The 22216-nt window shown below is 43.0% G+C and overlaps 1 protein-coding gene across 2 annotated transcripts in view; it reads left to right on the top strand.

Annotated features, from left to right (window-relative positions):
* The window catches only part of EXOC6B (exocyst complex component 6B), a 739232-nt gene extending 717339 nt beyond the window's left edge, over positions 1-21893 (top strand). The window contains exons 21-23 of one of the 2 annotated variants that reach the window (XM_033175068.1): positions 14059-14171; positions 15340-15351; positions 18462-21893. In XM_033175068.1, the coding sequence (XP_033030959.1) occupies positions 14059-14171; positions 15340-15351; positions 18462-18588 (252 nt within the window). In that variant the 3' untranslated portion in view covers positions 18589-21893. The remainder of the gene's footprint in view (positions 1-14058; positions 14172-15339; positions 15352-18461) is intronic. The other variant, XM_033175069.1, reaches the window with a different exon arrangement.
* Positions 21894-22216: the final 323 nt, after the last annotated feature.

The raw sequence follows: 22216 nt of genomic DNA, 5'->3' as shown, positions 1-22216 counted from the left end.
TAGAATCTTAGAGCTGGAGGGACATTAGATATCTGGTCATCAGTAAACATGAATTTTAGAAGGAATCCTGAGTTGCAAGACTACTAGTGACAAATCCAGGGCTACAGTGCTGGTTTTCTCTCTTCTATTTCGAAAGTCTAAAAATCTCTCAAGCCAGGTGCAGTGGCTCACGCTTGTAATCCCAGCACTTTGGGAGGCCAAGGCGGGCGGATGACCTGAGGTCAGGAGTTCAAGACCAACCTGACCAACATGGTGAAACGCCGTTTCTACTACAAATACAAAAATTAGCAGGGCATGGTGGCACATGCTTGTAATCCCAGCTACTTGGGAGGCTGAGGCAGGAGAATCACTTGAACCTGGGAGGTGGAGGTTGCAGTGAGCCGAGATCGTACCATTGTACTCCAGTCTGGGTGACAAGAGTGAAACTCCGTCTCAAAATAAAAATAAAATAAAAACCTCTCAAAAGCCGAAAGAGTATGTCTGAAGCTACCAAAGGAAAGCAGGATGACTAAAGGTATATTTGCTAACCAAAAGACAGATAACATGGAACAAACTGAAAGGTCTGGGGTTTCAGGATGTTTTGAAAATGCCAGGCAGAATTCGGGCAAAAACTGTTTCATATAGGATGCTTGACCCCTTAGATGAGAATTCCGAGAAGTAATATTGTGACAATCTCTGGCATGAGGACAGAAAGGAGATTGTCATAGGAAAGGAAGGGTATCCATGGTGATGGGGAGTGGCGGTGGAGAGGAAGCTATTTGTCCTACTAAGATTTAGGTAATTCAAAATGTCACTGTTTCTTTGAGCATTAACTGCCCTTGGTCATTGGAACCTGCCACAGGTCCTTAGCCAGCCTTACCCTCTGCCTATAAAAATTCACAGTGAGCAAAGACAAAGAGAAAAATTAAGATGTATCTCTTCACTTCCCCCAGCCTCCCAAATACAAGCACGTATTTCTGAATAGTCTTCAGCAAATTTTGCTTCTTAGACTTGGCCAAGATTTTTAGCAAGCACTTACCTACTGGGCCTGCTTGTATGTATTGCCTTTGAGGATCTTGGAATTGAGTGTGGTGCTGAACTGTAAGGTAACCTTACCCTTTAAGTCAGCTGCCTAATAAAATCACCTTGAAAATCTAAATAGAATTTCCAATCTTCTGTGTTGAGTGGCTCAATATTACAGCCTACTGGTTGTCAGAAATCACAGTGACTCACTAGCCAGCTCTGGGTGGGACTCTGTCCTTTAGTCTGATATTCACACTTGTAGCACCACTCTCTCTTTATGTGGTTCCCTTAGTGAATTCTGTTGCTTCCTGGAATCTCATTGAGTTTCTGCTCTGCTCTTCTTGGAGGTTCTTTCCAGCTTTAAACTTGTAGCCCATGAATAAAGGCTAGGAAAGCCAGGCAATGATTCAACCAGCCCTTGTCACACAGTCATAGTTGCCTCATACCAGGATTTAAATATGGTCCCCACTTTGGACTTTCCTGGCCCAAGAACCCCAGATTTGTAGTAATCTGATTTCAGTGTTGTTTCCTGTTGAATTGTGTAAGTACTGGCATAGCTTAAGCAAAAGACACATATGAAAGAACTCAAAGACGTGTTGGTTCATCTGCTTTTGTTTGGAATGAGAACAGTTATGGGGAACAGTGGAGACCTGAGCTCTTGGCATAGTAGAAGGATGTTAAAGAGACTTAACTTCAAATCTAGTAGCTTTGGACTTAAAAAGACTTAAATTCATGTCTAAGGCCTGCTATTTACTGCTTTCTTTGTACTTACTACTTACTTTGTACTTACTACTACTTTGCTATTTATTTACTTTCTTATTCACATCTAGAAAAATAATAACCTATCTCACAGAATTATGTAAAGGATCCAATAACATTATCTAAGTTAAACATATATCACTTAGCCAACACTTAGTTCTCAATAAATATCTATAAATTTCTTTTTTCTCTGCCTTATAATTTTACTTGGCCTGATCTGAAAACTCTTTTTAAAACTGGACCCAGCTAGTAGAGAAAGGGGAAAAGGAGGAGGCAACCTGCTCTGTGAGAGAGCAGGCCCTTAATGCTTTGTTGGTTTTCCTTGGAGGCAAGAGTTCTTTTGGGATCTGTTCTGAAGGCCATTGGTTTAGCTCATGTGAAAACATGGTGTTCTAAGCCTTGGCAACACTGGCTTGAACCTGAAATATGTTTCTCTTCATTTTGGCCCTATTTCCTCTTTGTGGGACATGTATGTCAGCTCAGCTGGTGGATAAAAGTTAAGACTGATAATGACCCTAATTAATGTGGTATACCCTGCCAATGAGAGAAAGCTCTGGGAATGTGAGAGGCATGTAGATCATGGGGCAATATCCAACATTCTCCTCTTTGGTCTGCCTTGTGTACTATCCAGCTTCAAAACCCTACACAAAAGTTTCAGACTGATGGCCCAATGAGTGATCAGCATAATGTTTTTAAAACATCTAAATGTGAATGCCTTTAGGAGGATTATGTACTCTAGTTTTCCATAGCCCCCACTACTCACTATCATATTTCACCTGCCTGATTCATTCATTTGTATTGTGCGCCTGGTCTCTAAAGGCAACTGATTTTGAAGAACCTGCTTTGTGATCATGTTTTAGTCTTCCCTGTCTCCTCCAACATTCAGTTAGCCTTCAAATCCTTCAGTCGGAACTGAGACAGTGGCCATCCATTCCTCTGTCACCCTGTTGTTGCCATCCCAATCCAGATCCTCATTGTCTCAGATCTTCCTGACTAGAAATTTTCTTCTCTAGTCCATCTTGTATGCTACTACCACATTTATCCCACTAAATAAATTGCTACTGAAATGTTACCACTCCCCGTGGAGTATAGATTATTTTTAAGTCCTTAAACTGAGAGTCAGTACTCCAGTACTCTGCATAGTCTAACCCCACCTACTTCCTCTTCAGCCTCTTCACTGCTATTCCTTTATATGCCCTCTGCTTTCATCCAACTAGCCCTTGACAGAGGCCCAAAAGGGAATGGAGGAAAAGATCAGGCTTGGGAGTCAGATTGTTATGGGTCCAAGTCCTGACTCTGTCACTTACTGCATATGTTCCTTTTGGCCCATTCTTTTAACCTTTTTGGGATTTCTTTTATTTATCTATAAAATGGAGGTACCTGCCTCTTCTGCTGTTGATTTTCCTGGGGATTAAATGAAATGGATAAGTAAGATACCTAGCCCAATGTGGCACATAATAGGTATTCAAGAAATGTCTATTTTCTTCCCTTGAATACATCTCAGCTACTTCTGCTTCTGCTCCTTTGCTTCCACTAGTCTCTTTGCTTGAAATTCCCTTCATTCTCTTCTGTTTATCTAAATCATGCCCAACTTTTTGGCAGACTGGAACTTAAAACATTTTGGGCCTGATTTTCCCTTGATCTGAATGCATATGGTACTCGATGCATATGGTACTCCTTTGACCCTCAAGGATGGACCATGCTGATGAACACTTTTTATCTATTTATTTAATCCCACTTATGTCCAAAGTAGACTTTAAGTGGCTCGTTAAATTTTTACATAAAAACTAATTAGTAAATAGAATTGAAAGGAAGAAAAGAAATTTAATGACAAAGGAAACAGCAAATATACCACCACTATGGGTCTGAAACTATAGTCTTCCTGGGAACTAGTGTTTACTTAACAAAATATTTGGGAGGCAGAACCCTCCTGAAATTTGAAGTTTATGGATGGAAAACAAACGAACAAAAAGCATCCCTTGGTGGTCAAGAACCATAACTTATCTAATGCTTCTTTGCTGAATCTATTGATTAGTTTCAAAATTTGGCAATGAAATTCTGAGTTGCAATTTTATTCAGTCTCTAGCCTTCAAATCCAAGTGAACAAAATTGATTTTAAATGCATATCTAGTTGGGCTAAAGATCTTAAGAAGTTAATTTTTCTAGTGCTGAGTCTTTCTACCAGACTCAAGCATGTTTCAAAGGCCATGGAGAGCCTAGCTTATTCTAAATTTACCCAGGGTGTAAGGACATTACCTGCTTTGCCATCCCTTAATGTTAGGTATTTTTTCTTCTGCCTGTCATAGGATGCCTGGGTTGTAATTTGTAATAATGACTTATATAAGGCAAGATGTAATTTTCTACAACTATGTTTCTTAATTTATCCATTTATAAAAAAGAACTTGAATCATTTTCATTATGAATTTGCAGTAGTTTTCCCTGCAGGTTATTACCCAATGTCTCCAAGGTTTTTTGATTGAAAATCCACTGTTGGTAAAAGACATTTTAAGAGCTTCCCCCTAATATAGTTGTGTGTATAAAAATTTACTAATAAATTATAATTAGACATTAAGTAGCTGCAAAAGGTTATTCTCATGTATAACTTTCTTCCCACTGCAGTTTAACAGACAGAACATTATCATTACCTTTGAAAGTCTGCTTGTACACACACAGATACTAATATTAATAATTCAAGGCATAATATATACTTAGGTTAAGTTCATTTTTCATAATAATGAATAATAATATAAATAGCTTTTTTGATCATTTCAGATTTGGGGGACTGACTTATCAAATCTGATTAGCTTATTACTATTATTATTTTATAATGTGGCTGATAAAGAGCTTGTATTATGATTAGGAGATTTTTGAGCTCTGCCATTTTCTCGATATTTGCTTACACTTACATTGTTAATATTATCTTCACTCTGTGGTCTCTTTGCAGGGATTCTTTTTAAGGCCCTTAGTCATTTTGTCCAGAGAGGAAGGGTAGTTTAGTTAACAACTCAATCATAGAGTCCCTAATTCACCCACCCAGGAATCTTTAACAAGTCACACTATACTGAAAGAAAATAAACAGTGGCCCATGGCTCCTACCTTCTTCTCCTACAACATCTGTGGCAGCAGTTCCATTCAAAATTCACATCTGCCTGCTTCTACCACCCCAACAAGTGACAACTCAGTCAGCCCATGACAGGGGCCTCCCATCCTCCCCTTGAACATGTATGTGTACATGGTTATTATCAGCCCGTGTGATAACAGGCTTTCCTTCTGCTCCCTGCAGCAGGACAGATGCTGTCATCAGTGAGAAATGGCCCTACAGGACAGTCTCTGACTCAAAGGAATGCTTGGTGTTGGCATTTTTATTTGGGAGTCTTCCCGTAGGCACCAGCTGGTAACAACAAGAGAACCTGAAGCTTCCCTGTCTTTCTTTTTTTCTCTTTACCAAGAGGGAAAAGGTGAAAAGTTTAGACAGAAAACCTATAAACCCACATTTATGAGGCAAATAAATATTTCTCAGGGTGATGTTCCCTTTCAGAGGAAGCTGCTGATAGGCAATTGGTCACTGATAAAGAACTGAATGAAGCTTCTATCCACCTGGAGCTGGGCTGCAGGGAAAGCAGGGAGCTGCACAGCCACTCTTTGTGCCTTCCCCTACCTCTTTGTCTGCCCTCACTCAGCTAGGTAAAAGAAGAGGAGGTCAGACGTAGGGCCAGGAAGCAGCCTATTACTGGCCGTTGTTGCAAAGCTCAAGTATAAGCTTGACCCCCTTAATGTACAGAAATCAGAAAAACTTGGAACCTCTCTCTACCACAGTTCCACAGCCTACGGAAAATCCAAAGGACCCCTCAAGATTTCTGTGAATCCGTAGACAACTCCAGTCTTCTTGCTTCCTGCACTCCCAGTTCCATAGCGCAGTTGTGCAGCTTTCTAGGTGTGAAACACCTTCTGCTCTGAGTTGCACACAAACACATAAACACATACACACACACACAGAGAAAGAGAGAGAGAGAGAAGTCGTTGACCCAGCAATTGGGAGCAGAGAGGATTTGTCTAAAGACCAGGATTGAGGCGTTGGGTTTGTAAAGAAGATTGATTGTGTCATGAACTGCACGGCAAACAGTTTTGAAAAGTCACTTATTAGATTCCCTCTCCAAAGTTGTCTGGAACCACAATACCGTGAAGGATTTTCTTCTTATCCCTTCTCACACGTTAGTTAAATCTCCTGTCTTCACATTCTGCCTCTCAAGAACCAGAATACCAAATTGCTTCTACCTTCTCTACTAAATGTCATGGCACCTTGGGAGTCTCACCAAGCAGGATATTTCCCCAAACATGTTTTTCTCCCGTGAAATAATTTTTACGCCAGTTGTTAGGATAATGAATTTTATGCCATCTCATTACAATGGGAAGGGTCTCCCTAAAGCCATTTTTTTCTTCTTTCTTTACTAGGTATTAAATGTCTTATATCTGAGAGAATTTCAGAGCACACTGCCCTCCCTGCCTTGGATCTACAGGCAAACCTTTTCTGTAAAAGACTGGATGGTGGATATTTTAAGCTTCCCATGTCATATGGTTTCTGTCACAACTACTTACCTCAGTTATTATAGCATAAAAGCAGCATAGATAATTATGTAAATCAATGAACATGGCTATGTTTCAACAAAACTTTATTTACAACAGGTAGTGACTATAGTTTTCCATCTTCTAATCTAGAAAAAAGCAGGTAGCAGCAGTGATGAGAATAAGCAGAGAAGTCTCTAGGCTAAAATCAATCTCCTTAGCTTAGCATATGAGGCCTCATTTGTCTTGGTTATTCCCAAAGCACTCCTGAGAGATCTAGCCATGTCAGATTCCTTGCTTGACACCTCCACCCCACCCTTCAGTCACCACCTACCTGGCTCAGGCTTAGATGCCCTGCTTTTGAACTTTCTTTATAACCTGTTAGAGTACCTGTTAGGGTATTCACATCATTCTGTATCAATTTATTTACCAGACTGATTTCCTCAAGACTGGAGATAACGTCTTAACATCATTTCATATGCAGTATCTAGAAAAGTGACTGAGACATTGTTGGTACTCAGTATGTTTGTTGAAATAAGCCCTGCTTTCCATTTTCTACATTTGCCCAGATTTCTGTGTCAGGAAGTGCTCCTGAGGAGACTCAGGATGCCCTTCTTTGAATCACAGAGGCCCAGCACCAGAGACAAGGAGTTGGAGGAAATCTTGGGCAATAAACACAAATGGGTCATTGGTCAATTCTGTGCTTTTTAGTAGACTTTACAATTGTTCTCTTAATCTGCTCTCAGCTGCTGATAGAAGCTATTATGATTCCACATCTGAACCAGAAAAACAGATTTGGTGTCATGCTTGGGGTCACACTATCAGTCAGAGGACCCTCAGCCTCGGGGCTCTTTTGCTGTGCTCTACTACCTCCAGAAAAAAGCAGATGTGGATCAGTGATTATGAAAATACTTTATAATGATGTAATTAGTTTCATCCTGTCAGAGACAGGGAGTGGACAAATGAAGCTTCTCCAGGGTTAGTGTTCTGTATGTTAGTGAAAGTGGACTGCACTTTATACAGCAGCCATGTCCTGAAGAGGTAGAACTTTTAGAATTTTTTTTGGATTATATGTTAAGTGTCCCAGAAAAGCATGTTATTTGAAACCATTTTGTAGTCTATCTTGTTTAACATGAAGAATTCTTCTGGAATGTGTATAAAGTGCAAATTCAGGTTTTCCTGCATCAAGTTTACTTCAAGGACACACCTGCTTTGGGAGCGCAGTTCTCTACAGGACTCAGCGTTCCTGTTCAAGCGAAAACATGTAAAGAAAATCACCCTTGAGGAAGAGGGGTGTGGCCACTGTCAGTGTGTCTTAGCATCTGTGTCTGTCTGCATGCCTACCTTAGCTCATACTATGCTTTGCTCCCCATGGCATCTTTGCAGGTTTTCTGGAAAGAGGAGGCTTTCTCTAACATGAGGTAGGCCCCATGTTGCCTACTAAGACCCAACCCACATGTCACCAAACATCTGCTGTGTTCCCAGTCACTAATCATAGGTGTCTTCCATTGGAACCTTAAATTCACATGTCTGGGACTGGATTCCCACTCACCTGTCATAGGTATCATCTCTCCTGTTTGATGCTTTCTTCTTCCTTATGCAACTTTCTTCTAGTGCTGGGCAAGAGCAGCCTAGGTTTGGTCCATTTGGAATGTTTGATATGAGAAGCACAAAGTATATGTCTCTGTCACCATCTAGCCAATATCGTTGCTACAAAATGTTAGCTGACCTATTTAATTCTATTTTCCATGTCTTTGCTGACTACCTGCTGAGAATCTAGCCATGTAATAGTCTGTGCTGTTGAGGAGTCAGAAGGAGAAAACATAATCCCCATCCTTGGGGAGCTCCCGTCTACATGGGAGATGAGGCTTATATGCCATAGGGTACATCCAGCAATTCTCTTCACTCATGAATAGACATGATATGAATTGGTTTGGTAACAGACAGTCCAGGAGGAGAAACAAGCAGGCCGTTCTCCACCAGCCTCTGCATTTCTATTTTCTGAGTTTTTTTGGGTAATCCTTTCTGCCAAAGAAAACTCAAATACCCCCAGGATGGTTTGCTTGTATATTGCCTGTAATTTTTACTTGATGATTTCCTTCTAGTCCTTTAGCCATGAGCAACTCGTCCATCTGAATTATTTCTAGACTTGCTGCCGGAGACATGTATATTTGTGTACACTAACAAAGATCAACCGAGCCCTGCTTTATCCTAATAATAATCACATTCCTAAGGTCCTTCTTGGAACTTTGCATTTGTTCTACTATTATAATGCTGCCTATTCTCTGTCCAGTTAACGCACTCTATGGCCTTGGACTAGTTTTCACTTTGACTTGTTTGGATTTTTCTAGTCTTTCCCAGCTGCTGTTGCAAAAAAGAAAGTCTGTTCAGAAATTTGGCATAGTCTCAGATGAGTATCTAACTCAGACAGAATCAATCAGGATTAAAAAATCAAAACAAAACAAAACAACAACAACAATAAAAAAAAAAAAACAGCTGTGGCATCTTGGGGGGTGTGAGCCAACAAACCATCTCTACCACTTGTCTACTTTGTGATTTTTAGCAAGTTGCTTATGCTTTCTAGTTCTTGGTCCTCTCCACTCTCCCCACCCTCCATGAAATCAGAATTATAATTTGAGTCTTACTAAGCCCAGGGAATTTTCTGAAAAAACAAGGAAATATACCAGAGGCAGCTTTAGAACTTTGCCAAAGCCCTAGTTAAGAGTCACACAGATAAAAGTTATATAGGAAGAAAAAAAAAGTATTCTATCATAGTGGCCTGTTTAATATATAACCTGATTAAAAATGTCTCCCCTTGTCATATACTTTTCCACTTACACACATTTTTGTGTCATAACCAGTAATCACATAATTTACCATTTTAATTAACCTATATAGCTTATAAAGTATTACATCAACTACTACACTAGTTTAGTTCCCCTGTTCTATTAAATACCACAAACAGATAACTCTGTGTTTGAAATCAAAGCATCGTTAATGATGGATTGAGTTTGCGTTTGATTGAATTAGCCTTAACATTTATCAGAATTTCCTACTCTAAAAATCTAGCACTCTCCTGTTCTAGCAAGTTAACATGAAATGCTCCAAAATGTAATGTCTGGTCTGTCCCTTGAAAATGACTTTGCTTACCTAGTTTACAGAAACAGCATTTTCATGAATAAATCAGGAATATAATCATTAATGAGGAATGAGCTTCTAGGAAGTGAGTTCTGAGATATGCCATTACATGACAAAACAAAGAGTAGCTATGATATGCTACCCTTCAAGAAAGAAAGAGGAAGATATAAGAAAATATATGTGTGTCTGCTCATTGGCGTAAAATAAATGAAAGAAGGACAAACCAGAAACTAGATTGGTTATCTACAAGAATGGATAGGAAAGATATAGAAGAAAGTGGGGAGAATGGGAATAGGCTGGAATGACGAGGGAGTAATACTTCTCTGAGAACACTTTTTTATATTGCTGTTACTCTCAGAACTATAGTATTGTTTCACATACCCCAAAATTAATAATGAAAATCAACGGGAATGTGGGGGAATCAAAGGTGGAGCACAAGCAGTGAAAAATGAACATAGCTGAATTATAAAAGAAAAACAACCATATTGAAAGTAATGACAAAGAAAATAACTAACCTAAGTAACTTTAGAAATCAGTATTTTCTGGGGCAGGAGGATCACTGGAGCCCAGGAGTTCCAGACCAGCCTGGGCAACATAGCAAGACCTCATCTCTACAAAAATAAATATTTAAAAGTTAGCCTGGGCATAGTGGTGTGTGCCTGTAGTCCTAGCTACTCAGAGAGGTGAAGGTGGGAGGATTACTTGAGCTCAGGAGTTCTAGGCTGCAGTAAGCTATGATTGCACCACTGCACTCCAGCCTGGGCAACAGAGCAAGAACTAGTCTCTTAGGAAAAAAGAAGGAAGGAAGGAAGGGAGGGAGGGAGGGAGGGACTATATGGATAAATACTAGGAGGTACTATATGGATAAGTACTATATGGATAAATAGGCCTGCTGGTTTTCTTGGCTGTTCATTCTAACACTGTTCTGTGGAATCCAGTAGAAGTGTGCCTCCAAGCAGCTCACTTAGTTAAGTACCCTCAGACTTCACTCTCTGTCCATCTGTCTCAGAGAAGGCCATAAGACCTAGCTTGAGGCCACCCTAAAAGACTGTGGGAAGCAACATGACCCAGAGTGTGATCTATAGGCTCATGGTGGTTGAACTTAATAGACTTATGTAGCTTCCATGACTGTAGTGGAATAAATTAGATAGATTGTCATTCCAGAGCTCTTAGGCTCACCATTGGCATTGACTTTGGCAGGAAGACAAAAATGGAAATCCTTATGATGGTAGTGGCTGCCCTAAATGGCCCACCACTGCCATTCATCATGCTGGCTGCAGCAGGGTGGCAGGACCGGGGCTGCATGCTCCATGGAGCTGGTGGGAGCCAGGGAGCAGGCAGGAGCCCTACCCTCCTGGGCACAACTGCAGCCACCCAAACCATGGCTGTGGACCCAGGCGTCCCTGCACTCTTGGGGGCCTGGGAAGGCCCTCCCTGCCCTTGTAGGCTTGGAAGTGCCTGCTCCCACTGCATGGCTTCTCCCTGTTGTCAGTGCTGCTCCAGTCTTAGAGCAAAGTTGGGGCTGACCTCAAGTGCCATGAATGGGAGCAGAAAGCAGACAGGTTCCTGGGCAGAAGGGGGCAGGTCCCCAGTGAGGCCTGACCTTCAGGCCACAGAAGGCCTGAAGGCTGGTGGCCAAGCTGCCAGTCCTGCGGACCAGAGTAGGGACTTGGCTGCCCGTGGACCAGATGGCTTGCACTTCCTCCCCTCTGAGGCCCATAAAAGCCCTGAGCTCAGCCAGAGCAGAGGAGAGGACGACAGAGAGACAGCAGAACGACCAGCTACAGAGAGGAGCCACTCTCTCTGCTGATAGCTGAACACTTATCAAGATAGCTGCAGAGAGGAGCAACCCTTTCTGCTAGAAGCTGAATACTTGCTGGGACACCCTGGCTACTGAGAGGAGCTTCCCACTGTGGGTCATCTCTGAGCTGTTCTATTGCTCAATTAATGTCTTCATTTTGCTCACCTTCCACTTGTCTGTGTACCTCATTCTTCCTGGTCGCAGGACAAGAACTTGAGACCTACTGAATGGTGAGGCTAAAAGAGCTGGGGTAACACAAACAGGGCTGAAACATACCCCCTGCTCGCCACATTGTGGGTGAAGAGAAGGAGAGAAGAGCTGCAGCTCTTTGTAGAGCCCAGACATGGGAGCTCCCTGAGCCAGAGCTGTGACTCCCTCTTTGGGGCCCTGTGGTTCCTGGCATCTCCAAGCTTCTAGGTGCTGCCACATTCCCCGGTGCCATCCAGGAAAGCTGCTTGCAGTACACCTGGTCCAGCTGCATTCGCACAGAGAATTGGTGTCCATGCTGGCACCTGGAGCTGCCCACCCCATGGCAGCACCCAGCGCATCTGACTGTACAGTGACCGGACCCCACACTTACACACACCCCTCGCTGCTCCACACCGGACTCCAGTGTCCCTGGCAGGCATGAGCTCAGCCTGCCAGGCCAAGTGGGCGTAACAAACCCAGTGGGCCAGAGCAAAACTCAGGCAAAGGTGCCACCAGCCACAGGTTTCCGGCCAGAAAAGTGACACCCCAAAGATCCCATAACTTAGAGCTAAGCCATGAACTTCTCTCCACTGTCCACTAGTGACTTCCCATGTGTCATTAACCAGAAATACATGGTAGTATTAGCAATAAGTCAGAAGTACTAATACATTAATTCCAGCACAGAAATTAGGAATTCATTTAAAAAGAAGGTAATACATGCATGTATATGTCCATGTATGCTGAAAAAGTAGTATCTAAAATAGCTTTAAGAAATGATTTTCCAGTTTTTCCAATTAGACTTTTTTGATATTCATTCACTTTTCTTATCGGCTCCTTAATAGGCAAATAGTAAAAGGCTTCCTAGGTTTTGTTTTTTTTTTAATTTGTGAAAAAATTTTAATTGAAAAAAATGCTATCTTTTTTTGTAGTTCTTTCCCTAGGAGTTGCAGGAAAACATAGTGAAATGTGTAAAGCATAGTACTGGAAGAACTTTAGAACAAGGGGTACTCTCAGTGTCTGTCGTGGAAGCAAGTAAAGAGGAGCTGTCTTGAGTGGTCTTTGAAGACCATAGGACAGAAATACTGATGCTAGAGTAGAAAGTCAAGAGAAATTCTCTTCTAAAGGAGAACTCTCTGAGGCCTTGGGTCAGCAGAAAGAAGTGGTAGAAGCCTTTTAACTTGCCAATGAAAATAGGCATGACCTGAAAATGGCCTGAGGGGCCGTTTGGGACCATCCTGGCCCAGACCAAGCAGCGTGCCTGTCTCTCCCCGACTCCTTCTCTCATCTCTAAAATCCCTTTCTTGGCTGAGGGTGTAGGGGCTTTTCTCAGTTTTAGGTTTGAGACTTCAGCCATTTCTCATCCTGCTTCAGGAAGTTCATAACTGCTATTCTAAGAGAGTGGATGAAGTGGAGACTTGGCCAAATAGGGCAAGGCCCATACTGTTTGCCCAGCTGCATAGTGAAGACAGACATGGAGGAAGGTGTGCCTAGAGCCCAGGTTCTGGCGTTGGGTATGACTGCACTCTCAGCCTCTCTGCCTTTGTTCTGCACAGCCAGCCGTCTACTTGTCCTCATCAGCAGTTGACTATCTCCTGGAAAGGGAGAAATGGAGAATGTCTTGAGTTAAAAGGACTGTGAGGGTTCTTCCTCTATGCAGTGATGTGAGTCTGGGACTGTGCCCCTTCTAGAAGCTTTTGTTTGTTTGTTTTACTTAGTTACAATTTTTGAATATTTGTTAGTGTGATGTCTGAGGCTAAAACTGGCTGGGAAGGAAAGCCTTTGACAAAAGTTTAGCTTCTTTCAGTCAAAATCTCCCCCAGTGTCAGAACTCAGCTCACCCTCAGAAAGCTCTCATTGTCTTTTCACACATCTAGCTCTTGGCACTTCTCTTTAACAGTGATAACCCAATTCTAGACTCTGTGTCCTCAATCATGGGCTAATCTACTATGGCCCAGATTTCATCTTCTCAGCCTGTGTCTGCATAGGCGTAACACATATTGCCTCTTAGAAATGCTACATGATCCATTTACGCCTTGGTTCAGTGTTTCTGTGTTGTCTGTGTGTCCTATTTGTATATAGGCATGTATATATGTCTGTATTACCTAAGTCAGTGCAGCAAGTCAAAAAACTGATACTATGGCCCAGACCTTTTAACCTTGAAGTTCAAACAGTTGCATATGTGGCACTGGACTACATCCACCTTTATCTGTTCTTTGTTGAATACTGAGAATGGTTCTTGGCAGGTGGAAGGCATTTGATAAGTATTTATTAAATGAGTAAGTGAATGATTATTATGATATTATTATCATATTTGATTCAGTCTAGTGTTAGTTTCTTTACAGGGTTGCCTCTGAGAGCTAACTGCTGGCATATAGTCTTAGCAACGTTTCCATACTGCTTATGGCAGAGATAAGTCTGCCATCTAATGTTTACTCATTTATTTTCTTGGTTGAAAGAATAGTCTGAAGCTGTTCTTTTTCTTATTATATTTTAATTTTTATGTATCTAATTTATTAGCTGGTAGTGAAGGATGATGACGTTTCTGGTATCTTGGTTTGTCTTGTCTGTCTGACTAATCCCTGGGGTGGGGTTTGGATATTTTACAGCTTTTGGATCTTTTCATCCAGTGGGATTGGTCAACCTACCTTGCTGACTATGGTCAGCCCAACTGCAAGTACCTCCGGGTAAACCCAGTGACTGCTCTGACCCTGCTAGAGAAGTGAGTATCTAGTCCAGTGGTCTGTGTTGGGAGGTGGGGAGACAGGGGTGGGGGTTTGGCATAGAAGATAATTTTGCCACTGCCAGTATCTTGAAAGATAGCCTTGTTCTGGAAGTTGCCATAGGCCATGGGTGCTGTCAACAATCTCAATCACTGGATTTGGCAAGCCAGTCTTCCTCTTGTGGCTTATTCATTCCTGAGCCCCCAACAAGCTAGGCCAAGTATGGATCAGAATTGGACTCTGACATTACCTTCTAATTTAATAGGTCTTTTACTAGTGTCTGTTACTAGAGATGGCAAGAGAAGAAAGAAAAATGGCTTGGTTTGGGGCTCAGGCCAGCCTGGTGAACAGAATGAGGCTGCCCTAGTCATCTGGGGTATGATGATGGATAGTGCAACTCCACAGAACAGATGGCTTCTCTGGTTCCTAGTAGAGAATCCCTGGAAATTATTGAGAATTATTGAAACCTTCATCTGTTCCCAACTCCCAGCCCCTGCCAGACTGAGCTTTATTGTGCTGACTATCCCAACAAAACTGTCTTGGAGAATGTGTCTGATTTTTGCCTTAGTCAGTCACTAGCCTGCAGAGGATTCCCTGCCACAGAGCTGTAGCTTCTCTGAAGCAGAGGTGCTACCACTGAAAGTAAGTTAGGTAGCTCCAGGAAATCTCAGGGCTAACCAATATGTCACCCAGAAGCTGGGAAATGCTATGTATTACAGCCTGGCTCTGGCTTTGCTAATCTCTTAGAGAGCTGGCAGGTCAGAGACCAAGACCCACATAAAAAGGCAGGTTTCTCTTGGAATCTGAGAAACTAGTTAATCCCCAGCTACTTGGAAGAATGCCCTGCCTCTAGGCAGTGTAGGAAGTCTACATATATGGCCAGTCAGCCACATCTCAAATCCTAGGAAGGCAAGACTCAGAGTCCAGGAAGTCAGAGTGGAGCCTTAAGCAGAAGGAGAGGTCAAGGTCTATTCTTCTTACTATGTAATATGAAAGGGGGAAAAAAGGGGAAGAGGTGAAGGCAAGAGCATGATGCAGGGGTATGTATTTGGAGCCAAGAGACTAAAAACTCAGACTACAGTTTTCTTCTGACCACGTCAGAGATTGATGTTTCCATTTTTAACTTTGTTTCCCATGGTTCTCTCTCCCACTGACCTTCCTCCCTAGGATATCTAGAGAGTAAGTATATTATTCACTTGGGCCTTTTCCATCACTTTGAGGCAAGTCCTTCTGGTTTCCTCATTGACACTAATGACTACACTAAAATCCCTAGCCTCTGAGTTGTCCCCACCCTGACATACTAATCTACTAAACCAGCCTGGTGCCAACTGGCTGGCTGCCTTCTCTATCCTTGGCCCTTAGAGTGACCCTTGGCTTACTAATTCCTTTGGGGCTGGGAGTGGCGGCAGGGATTTTCTCCCATTGTGCCAGGTAAAGGGTTGTTCCCATTCAACCTCTTGGCACACTCAATACTCTTGCTAGTGTGGGGCCTGAAATAAAGCCCTGACCAAAGGGAGCTCCTCAGCAGCCTCCCCTACCTCTTGATGGCTTTAAAATCTAGAACCCGCATCTCTTATGGAAGACCCTTTATTAGAGGCAAGACTTAATCCCACAGTTCTTGGTGCCAAGGTGAAAGAAGGGAACATTTTGACCTTTGAGTTGGTGCTTAAATGGTCATATTTAATGGTCATTATGTGTCTTTCAAATGGGCTATGGAATTCCCTTTAGTTATTTACTTCTCTCAGCAGTCCTTTACTCTTCTGTTCCCAAGAATCTCTGGATCTAGGAAATACTGGCTCATTCACTTCCTATGGCTCAACAATAGTTGAAAATAATTAGCCTCTCCCTACCATTCTGGAGCACTGGCCAGTAAAGAAGCTATGTGCTTAGCCCTAGCAATCAGAAGAGTTTAAAAGCTTCCTTCCAAACACAGTAGATCAAAGGGCATCCAGATCACTACAATCCGTGTCTCCCAGCCTCATAGGAATTGACCCCTTTACCTGACCTATTCCTGCTTTTCCACAGCCAGCTCTACCATCAGATGTTGACTCCCCTTTTCAACCTGGCGCTTCTTAGCAGGGTGAAACGGAAAGACCCAAAGACCTGCTAAAGACATTTAGGGAAAAGAAGTGGCCCCTGCATCACTGAGAGGTGGCCATAGCTGTTAATAAAGTAGAACAGGATACTGGGCTTTCAGAATGGGATGGAAGGTGGGAGGGCTGACTTTCGGTTTTGGAGCATTCCTGAGTGGAAACCAGCAGGCCACCATTAGCCCTCAGGGTACTTGAGTTTATCTTTACAGTGCCTCATTCCAACTCCAGGTCTTAATGACTGAGAAATTCTAGCCTCTGAGGCCAAAGACTACCCTCTTTCTCCTAGATATTACAGGAGCCTCCCTATGGGAGCTGAAAGCCAGCGGGCTGCCTGTCTCTCAGCTGCTTCTAGGAGTCATGAAATTAATGATAATGTAGGATATTAAAGTAAATGTCCTATGAATATAGGAAGTGGTTTTCTTCATTTCTTTTTGTTTGTTTTGTGTTGTTGATAATGTTTAGATATATAGTATACCCAGCAGAGGAAAGGGAATCTTTCCCTGGGACTATCTAAAACCAGGCCAGTTCCACAAACATAATTGTGCCACTAGTGTATAAGGGAACAAATACAGTAATTATCAGAGGCTTGAAGACCCTCATTCTTTCTCTTCAACTAGCGCAGTCACTTCCCCTTCTTCTTCCCCTCCAAGCACAGGCCTCCACATGTGGGTGATCATACCTTATATTCAGTGTTCTGAGTTTGCTTGATGAGTAATTCCAGCCTGAAGGCCTTTGAGCTTAGATCAGTGAGAGAATTCTTAATTAGTCTGTGGCTATCACTGTCAGCCACAGCCATACAGCTGTGGTGCTCATTAGAAACTTCTTGCCACATATAATGCCCTTATGGAATACACATATTGTAAATTTATATCATATATGCCAAACATAAATGCCCCTGTGGGATCTCTGGCCTTTTGACTCACTGGCCTCTAATCTGCTCCTCTGCAAAGGGCTACCCACAATGGGGGAAAAAAATGGTGCAGGATTGACCAAAGTCCCCTGGGAAATATGCCTGGGGGCAATTTATAGCCTGGTGCCATGTTCCTTCCCTTTAGCCTGTCTCCATACAGCCCAGGGAGCAGTGAAGACAGAGGGCTGGCCCAGCTCTGGTGAAGACTGGCCCTATCCCAGAAAGAAATCTGTCTTGGCACTGTTCTCAATTGTCTAACACTGGAACTAGCTATGGGATATGGGTCTGGTGTGCAGAGGCTAGGACAAGAGTTAGTGGCCACCAATATATGTCAGGGATTGTGAGCCCTCTGCAGGGAATAGCAAATTCCTGAATTCTGTCACAATTGCTTAGTCAGACTTGGGGGTTCTGTGACCATCTCAACCTAGTCTTGGCTTTCTTGTCCATGTTTCCCCATTAGGGCTCTCTACCTGAAAGAACCACTGGCCAGAATTGCCCGTGGTTCTAGAAATATGCCATCTGTGAAGCTTTAGCATGACCCAAAGGTCAAAGGTCCGGGGGTACAGACAGCCATTGAGGACTCAAGGGCTTTTCATGTAAAAAGCTCTGGTTTGTGGAGTGAGAGGATGGCCCAGCCCTTTGGCACATGCTTTCCTCAGCACCATACTCTCTTAGTCACCACACCGCCTATGTGCCATTACCCTGAGACAAAAGGAAAAAGGTCAGTCAAGCCCTTAGTTTTGTTAGGGATGGGATAGAGTAGCCAGCTAGAGTGAGGTTTAGAAATACACAGTGGCCTTTGGTTATTCATGTTCTCTTGGAATTGCTAGTTAAGAACACTTTTCCTGCTTTACCTTTCAAATATTATCTTGAAGGTCCCATCAGGATTTAGTAGGTTCATGAGGTAATGAGTGGATCCTAGACATTCTATAAGGGTTTATTGACCAGCAGAGCTGTTCCGTGTCCCACACACCTATAGCAGGTACATACCTGCTGAGAGAAGGGAATGAATCAGGTGGAGCAGATATAAGGGATAAGGAGATTGGCCCCTCCAAAGCTGGGTCTTGACCAGTTTCCAAAGGTGACTGAAGTTGAGAGAGATGTAGGTGCCAGAATGCCAGCTTCCTGATGAGTAGGTGAGTGTGGGCCTGACACTGGAGATATTCTGGACTCTCTCATTACTCTGGATAGTGGTTAAGATGCATTGCCATCCTGCCTCCTGCAGGTTCTCCTTCCACCATTGTTTCCTTAAACACGTTGCCCTTTTTCTTTCCTTCTCTGTTTAGGATGAAGGATACTAGCCGCAAGAACAACATGTTTGCACAGTTTCGGAAAAATGAGCGAGACAAGCAGAAACTCATTGACACTGTGGCCAAGCAGCTCCGAGGACTCATCAGCAGCCACCACTCATGAAGGGTGGCCTGGACCTACAGAGGCGACCTGCTGCAGCCCCTTTGTCTGGGATCCAACCCCAGCTGACCCTGCATTTGTGTATTCTTCTTCAAAGAGAGCATATGTATTTTTTTATTAACCCCTGTGCAGTATTCACATAACATTTCCCTATAGTAAAAGAGGCACAAGAATAAGCAAGTACATGAGATGTTGCTAGGCTGGGACTCAGGGGAAGTTATTACTACACTATCTGTGTTATCTTAGAGATGGTGGTATCATCAATCCCAGTGTGATGAACCACCTTCCATCCATGGCTCTAAAGCTTTAGGTCTGGGGCTTAGGAACCACAAAAAATGGGTATCTGGCACTGGGAGGCAGAGTGAATAAGCAAAAGGATGCTAAAATATGTCCTGTTCACTCCTGGATGCCCATTCACCGCATAGATGAGGCTGATTCTTCTCAATGCAAGGAAAGGGCCTGGCCAACATTATTTAATACACTAAGGGGAGCTCTGGAGGGTCATCTCCTCAGTCTGCTGACTTTCACTGGCTTGTGAACAAACATGTCATATGGCAAGATGACAGCTTCATTCCAATCCCCCAAGCTTGGCAATTTCTTTAGCCTAGATCTAACCTGAGGCTTTTACTGCAAATTTTTCTGGGGCAGGATATAGCTAAGTAGAGAGCGGTAATAATTGGATCCCATCTTTAACTGCAGATTGCCCCAACTCTAGGAGTGTTGAGTCTCAACCCAAGGAGTTTTTCTGGATCTTGAAAGCCAGTTTTCGTGGAATCAGAGACCGAATCCCTTCCCTGCTCATCTCATTTCCTTCATTCACAGTCAGAGCATTTGGTTCAGGACATAAATCAACAGTTATTTCCATAGGTCTTCACAGAGCATCTGAGACTTAGCCTTCTCCAGTAATGCCGTTGAAATAGTTCAGATTTCAGAAGCCTAAAAATGGCCCTTACCTTACCCTTAGGTGAAACCTGAGGATTAGTTGGGATTGTTCCTTTATGTTTTAAAACCAGTTTTTTGGCTATGATCTTCAAGGAAATATCACCAGCTCTGCACTGTGGGGGCAGCCATGACTGGACTGGATGCATCTAGGGATGGAGACATTGTTACCATAAAGTCATCAGAGCCAACCATGGCTTGTGATTTGTTGCCTCTGGCCCAACTGTCCGTCACTAAGTAATATCCTAGATATTATTTTGTCGTTGAAGCCCAAGGTTCCCATCCTCTTTTGAGATCCCCAAAGCCATCTTTGGCTTTGTCTGAGAAAGATTGCCTATAATCCTATCCTCCAAACTCTAAAGCCTGGAGCAGCTTAGCTTGGAGGCTGCATTCATTGTCCCAGATGGACTCCTGAGACTTAATACAAGGGCTTTGCTATGAAGTCAGTCAGGGGAAACTGTACTTTAAGATACTTCAGAAAGATGCTACTATGGCTACTGGCAAGAGTATAATTGTGCATCACCAAACAATGACAAATAAGCCACACAGGACTTTCCAGCTTGGATTGGTGGGAAGAGAGACTTATCAAACAGAATTCTTCACTACCTTTGTCAGCTACTGAGTTGCTTCTGGGGAGGGAAGCACTTCCTTGCCCCCCACCACCCTCAACCTCTCTACCTCACCATATCCTATCACATCTTGATAGTCATGGGGAAGAGGATGTGCACACAGACATACAAACTTCCTCAAAGCTGGAGAGACCAGGCTACATGTGAGCTCACAGACGCCTGCTGCAGCTCATCCTGAGGGCTGGGTGGTTGGCCAGGGTTTCAGGATGAGGGTAAGGGATGAGCACTGCCACCCACAACTTGATAAGCCAAGAGAAGGCAGGAGCCAAAATGGCATCGCCAAGCTCTCATCTTTGTTGAAACAAGTGAGAAACGATTATATTAATCTGAAGTTCTATTGCTTGAGAAGGGTTAAAAACACTTTTCTTCGCTGGTATCCCCTCTGCAGCAAGATCTCTTCAGCTTTAAGTACTGAGAGACTTTGAAGTGGAAATGGAGAGACATGTAAGCATGCCACAGTGTTTATCTTTAGAGGATCATCATTGCTGGTCTCATCCCAAACCTCTGCCTTGGAAGAACTGTGCTATAGAGGAAAAGGTGAACAAGGTGGAGGAATAGGGTTTATTCTGCACAGAAGTCCCCCTGAAAGAAAAAGCTTATTCAAGCTCAATATATAAAGATGGACCCTTTGATATATCTTCTCTCCATTCTTAGTCTATCTAACTAAAAGCAACATGCAGCTACTGAGTTGTATGTAGAGACATAGTCTTGGTTGGACAGGGAAGATAAAAACCGGGACCAGCATCAAGTTTTTGAATTAGAAAAGTGGAATGTTTTTAGTTTTGTCTATAGACTTGTAGCTGGGCCAACCCTTGAGAGGACTTGTGCAAAGCATGTGTGCCCATACCCATCAGACTCCTCAGATATGGCGTCAAATACCTAGAGATATAGAAACCCTGGAGGGCTTCAATAAGAGGGCAAGCACACAGATGGCTAGAAGCCCATATGGCTTTTGGCCAGGATGAACCCTTGGCCAAGTTCCTGGGGAAACCAGGTCTATGTTCCTGAAGGGACAGTCCAGTTTGGGACCCTATTAGGTTTCAGTAGTAATATAGGCTGCTTGCATCATTTTAACATTCATAGGAAAAATCTCTTTGAGCAGGCTGTAAATGAAGCTGTTGCAGGAAGGAAGGAATAGGACCTGAAAATGGGAACCAGGAAGTGAGACCCTGTTGGCAAAGGGAATGTACAGCTTCCAGGGTGCATTGCCCAGTGTTTTCATTGCATAACAGTCCTCCAAGTCAGTCTAGCCTTACTGTACACTTGACAAGTGCTTACTCAGCAAGTCACAGACCCACGGCCTTTTATCTCTCAAGATTGGCTTTGGCCATGACCTTCCTCATCAGGCCTCTGAGCATACTCTCTAGGGACTGCTGCAGAAATTCCCCTACCTTAGCCTCCCTTCTCCCAGGACTCCTCTCTTGACTGCAACTGCCTCTTCTTTTTTTTTTTTTTTTTTTTTTTGCCTGCATTCACAAGTACTTTTCACAAAGGTGTTGGAAATGGTATTTTTATTTTGCACAGATAGTTGCACATTTATAGAGAAAATTAGGAAAGTCCATTTTTAACTCTGAAGGAAACTTTTTTTCTCTAAAACTTACTAGTAAAGCTACTGATATGGATGGGCCGCATGGTTAGGGGAAATCTCCTCTGTGAAAAGAGCATGTTTATTCCTCTTGTACATTTTCCTCTTTTAACTGCTATTAAACAAGAAAGCCTACATACCTGTTTCAAAAGCCACGGTGTTGTCTCATGGGTATTTTGTTCTTCCATCCCATTTGCACAGTGCAACTGTGGTTGGTGAACTGGATGACTGACATTGGATCCCCACTCAGCTAGACTGAGGACTAGAGCAGGCGAGAGCCTAGTGGGGAAGAGAAAGCCTACCTTCCACACAAGGCAAGGAGCCGTACTGTGGCCTTGGAAACATCCCTAACCCCTGGATTAGGTTTTTTTCCTGCTTATGCACCTAACACTGACATCATCATCAAGAAGAACTTTTTGAACTGCTTGAGTTAAGTGGAGCACTGGGCTAGGCAACTTGGAACCCAATGTTGAACACT

Source organism: Trachypithecus francoisi, unplaced genomic scaffold (genome assembly GCF_009764315.1).
Source record: "Trachypithecus francoisi isolate TF-2019V2 unplaced genomic scaffold, Tfra_2.0 Lachesis_group17, whole genome shotgun sequence".
Taxonomy (NCBI): Eukaryota; Metazoa; Chordata; class Mammalia; order Primates; family Cercopithecidae; genus Trachypithecus; species Trachypithecus francoisi.
The sequence above is the reverse complement of the archived record's forward strand: the minus strand, read 5'-3'. Positions and strand labels throughout refer to the sequence as shown.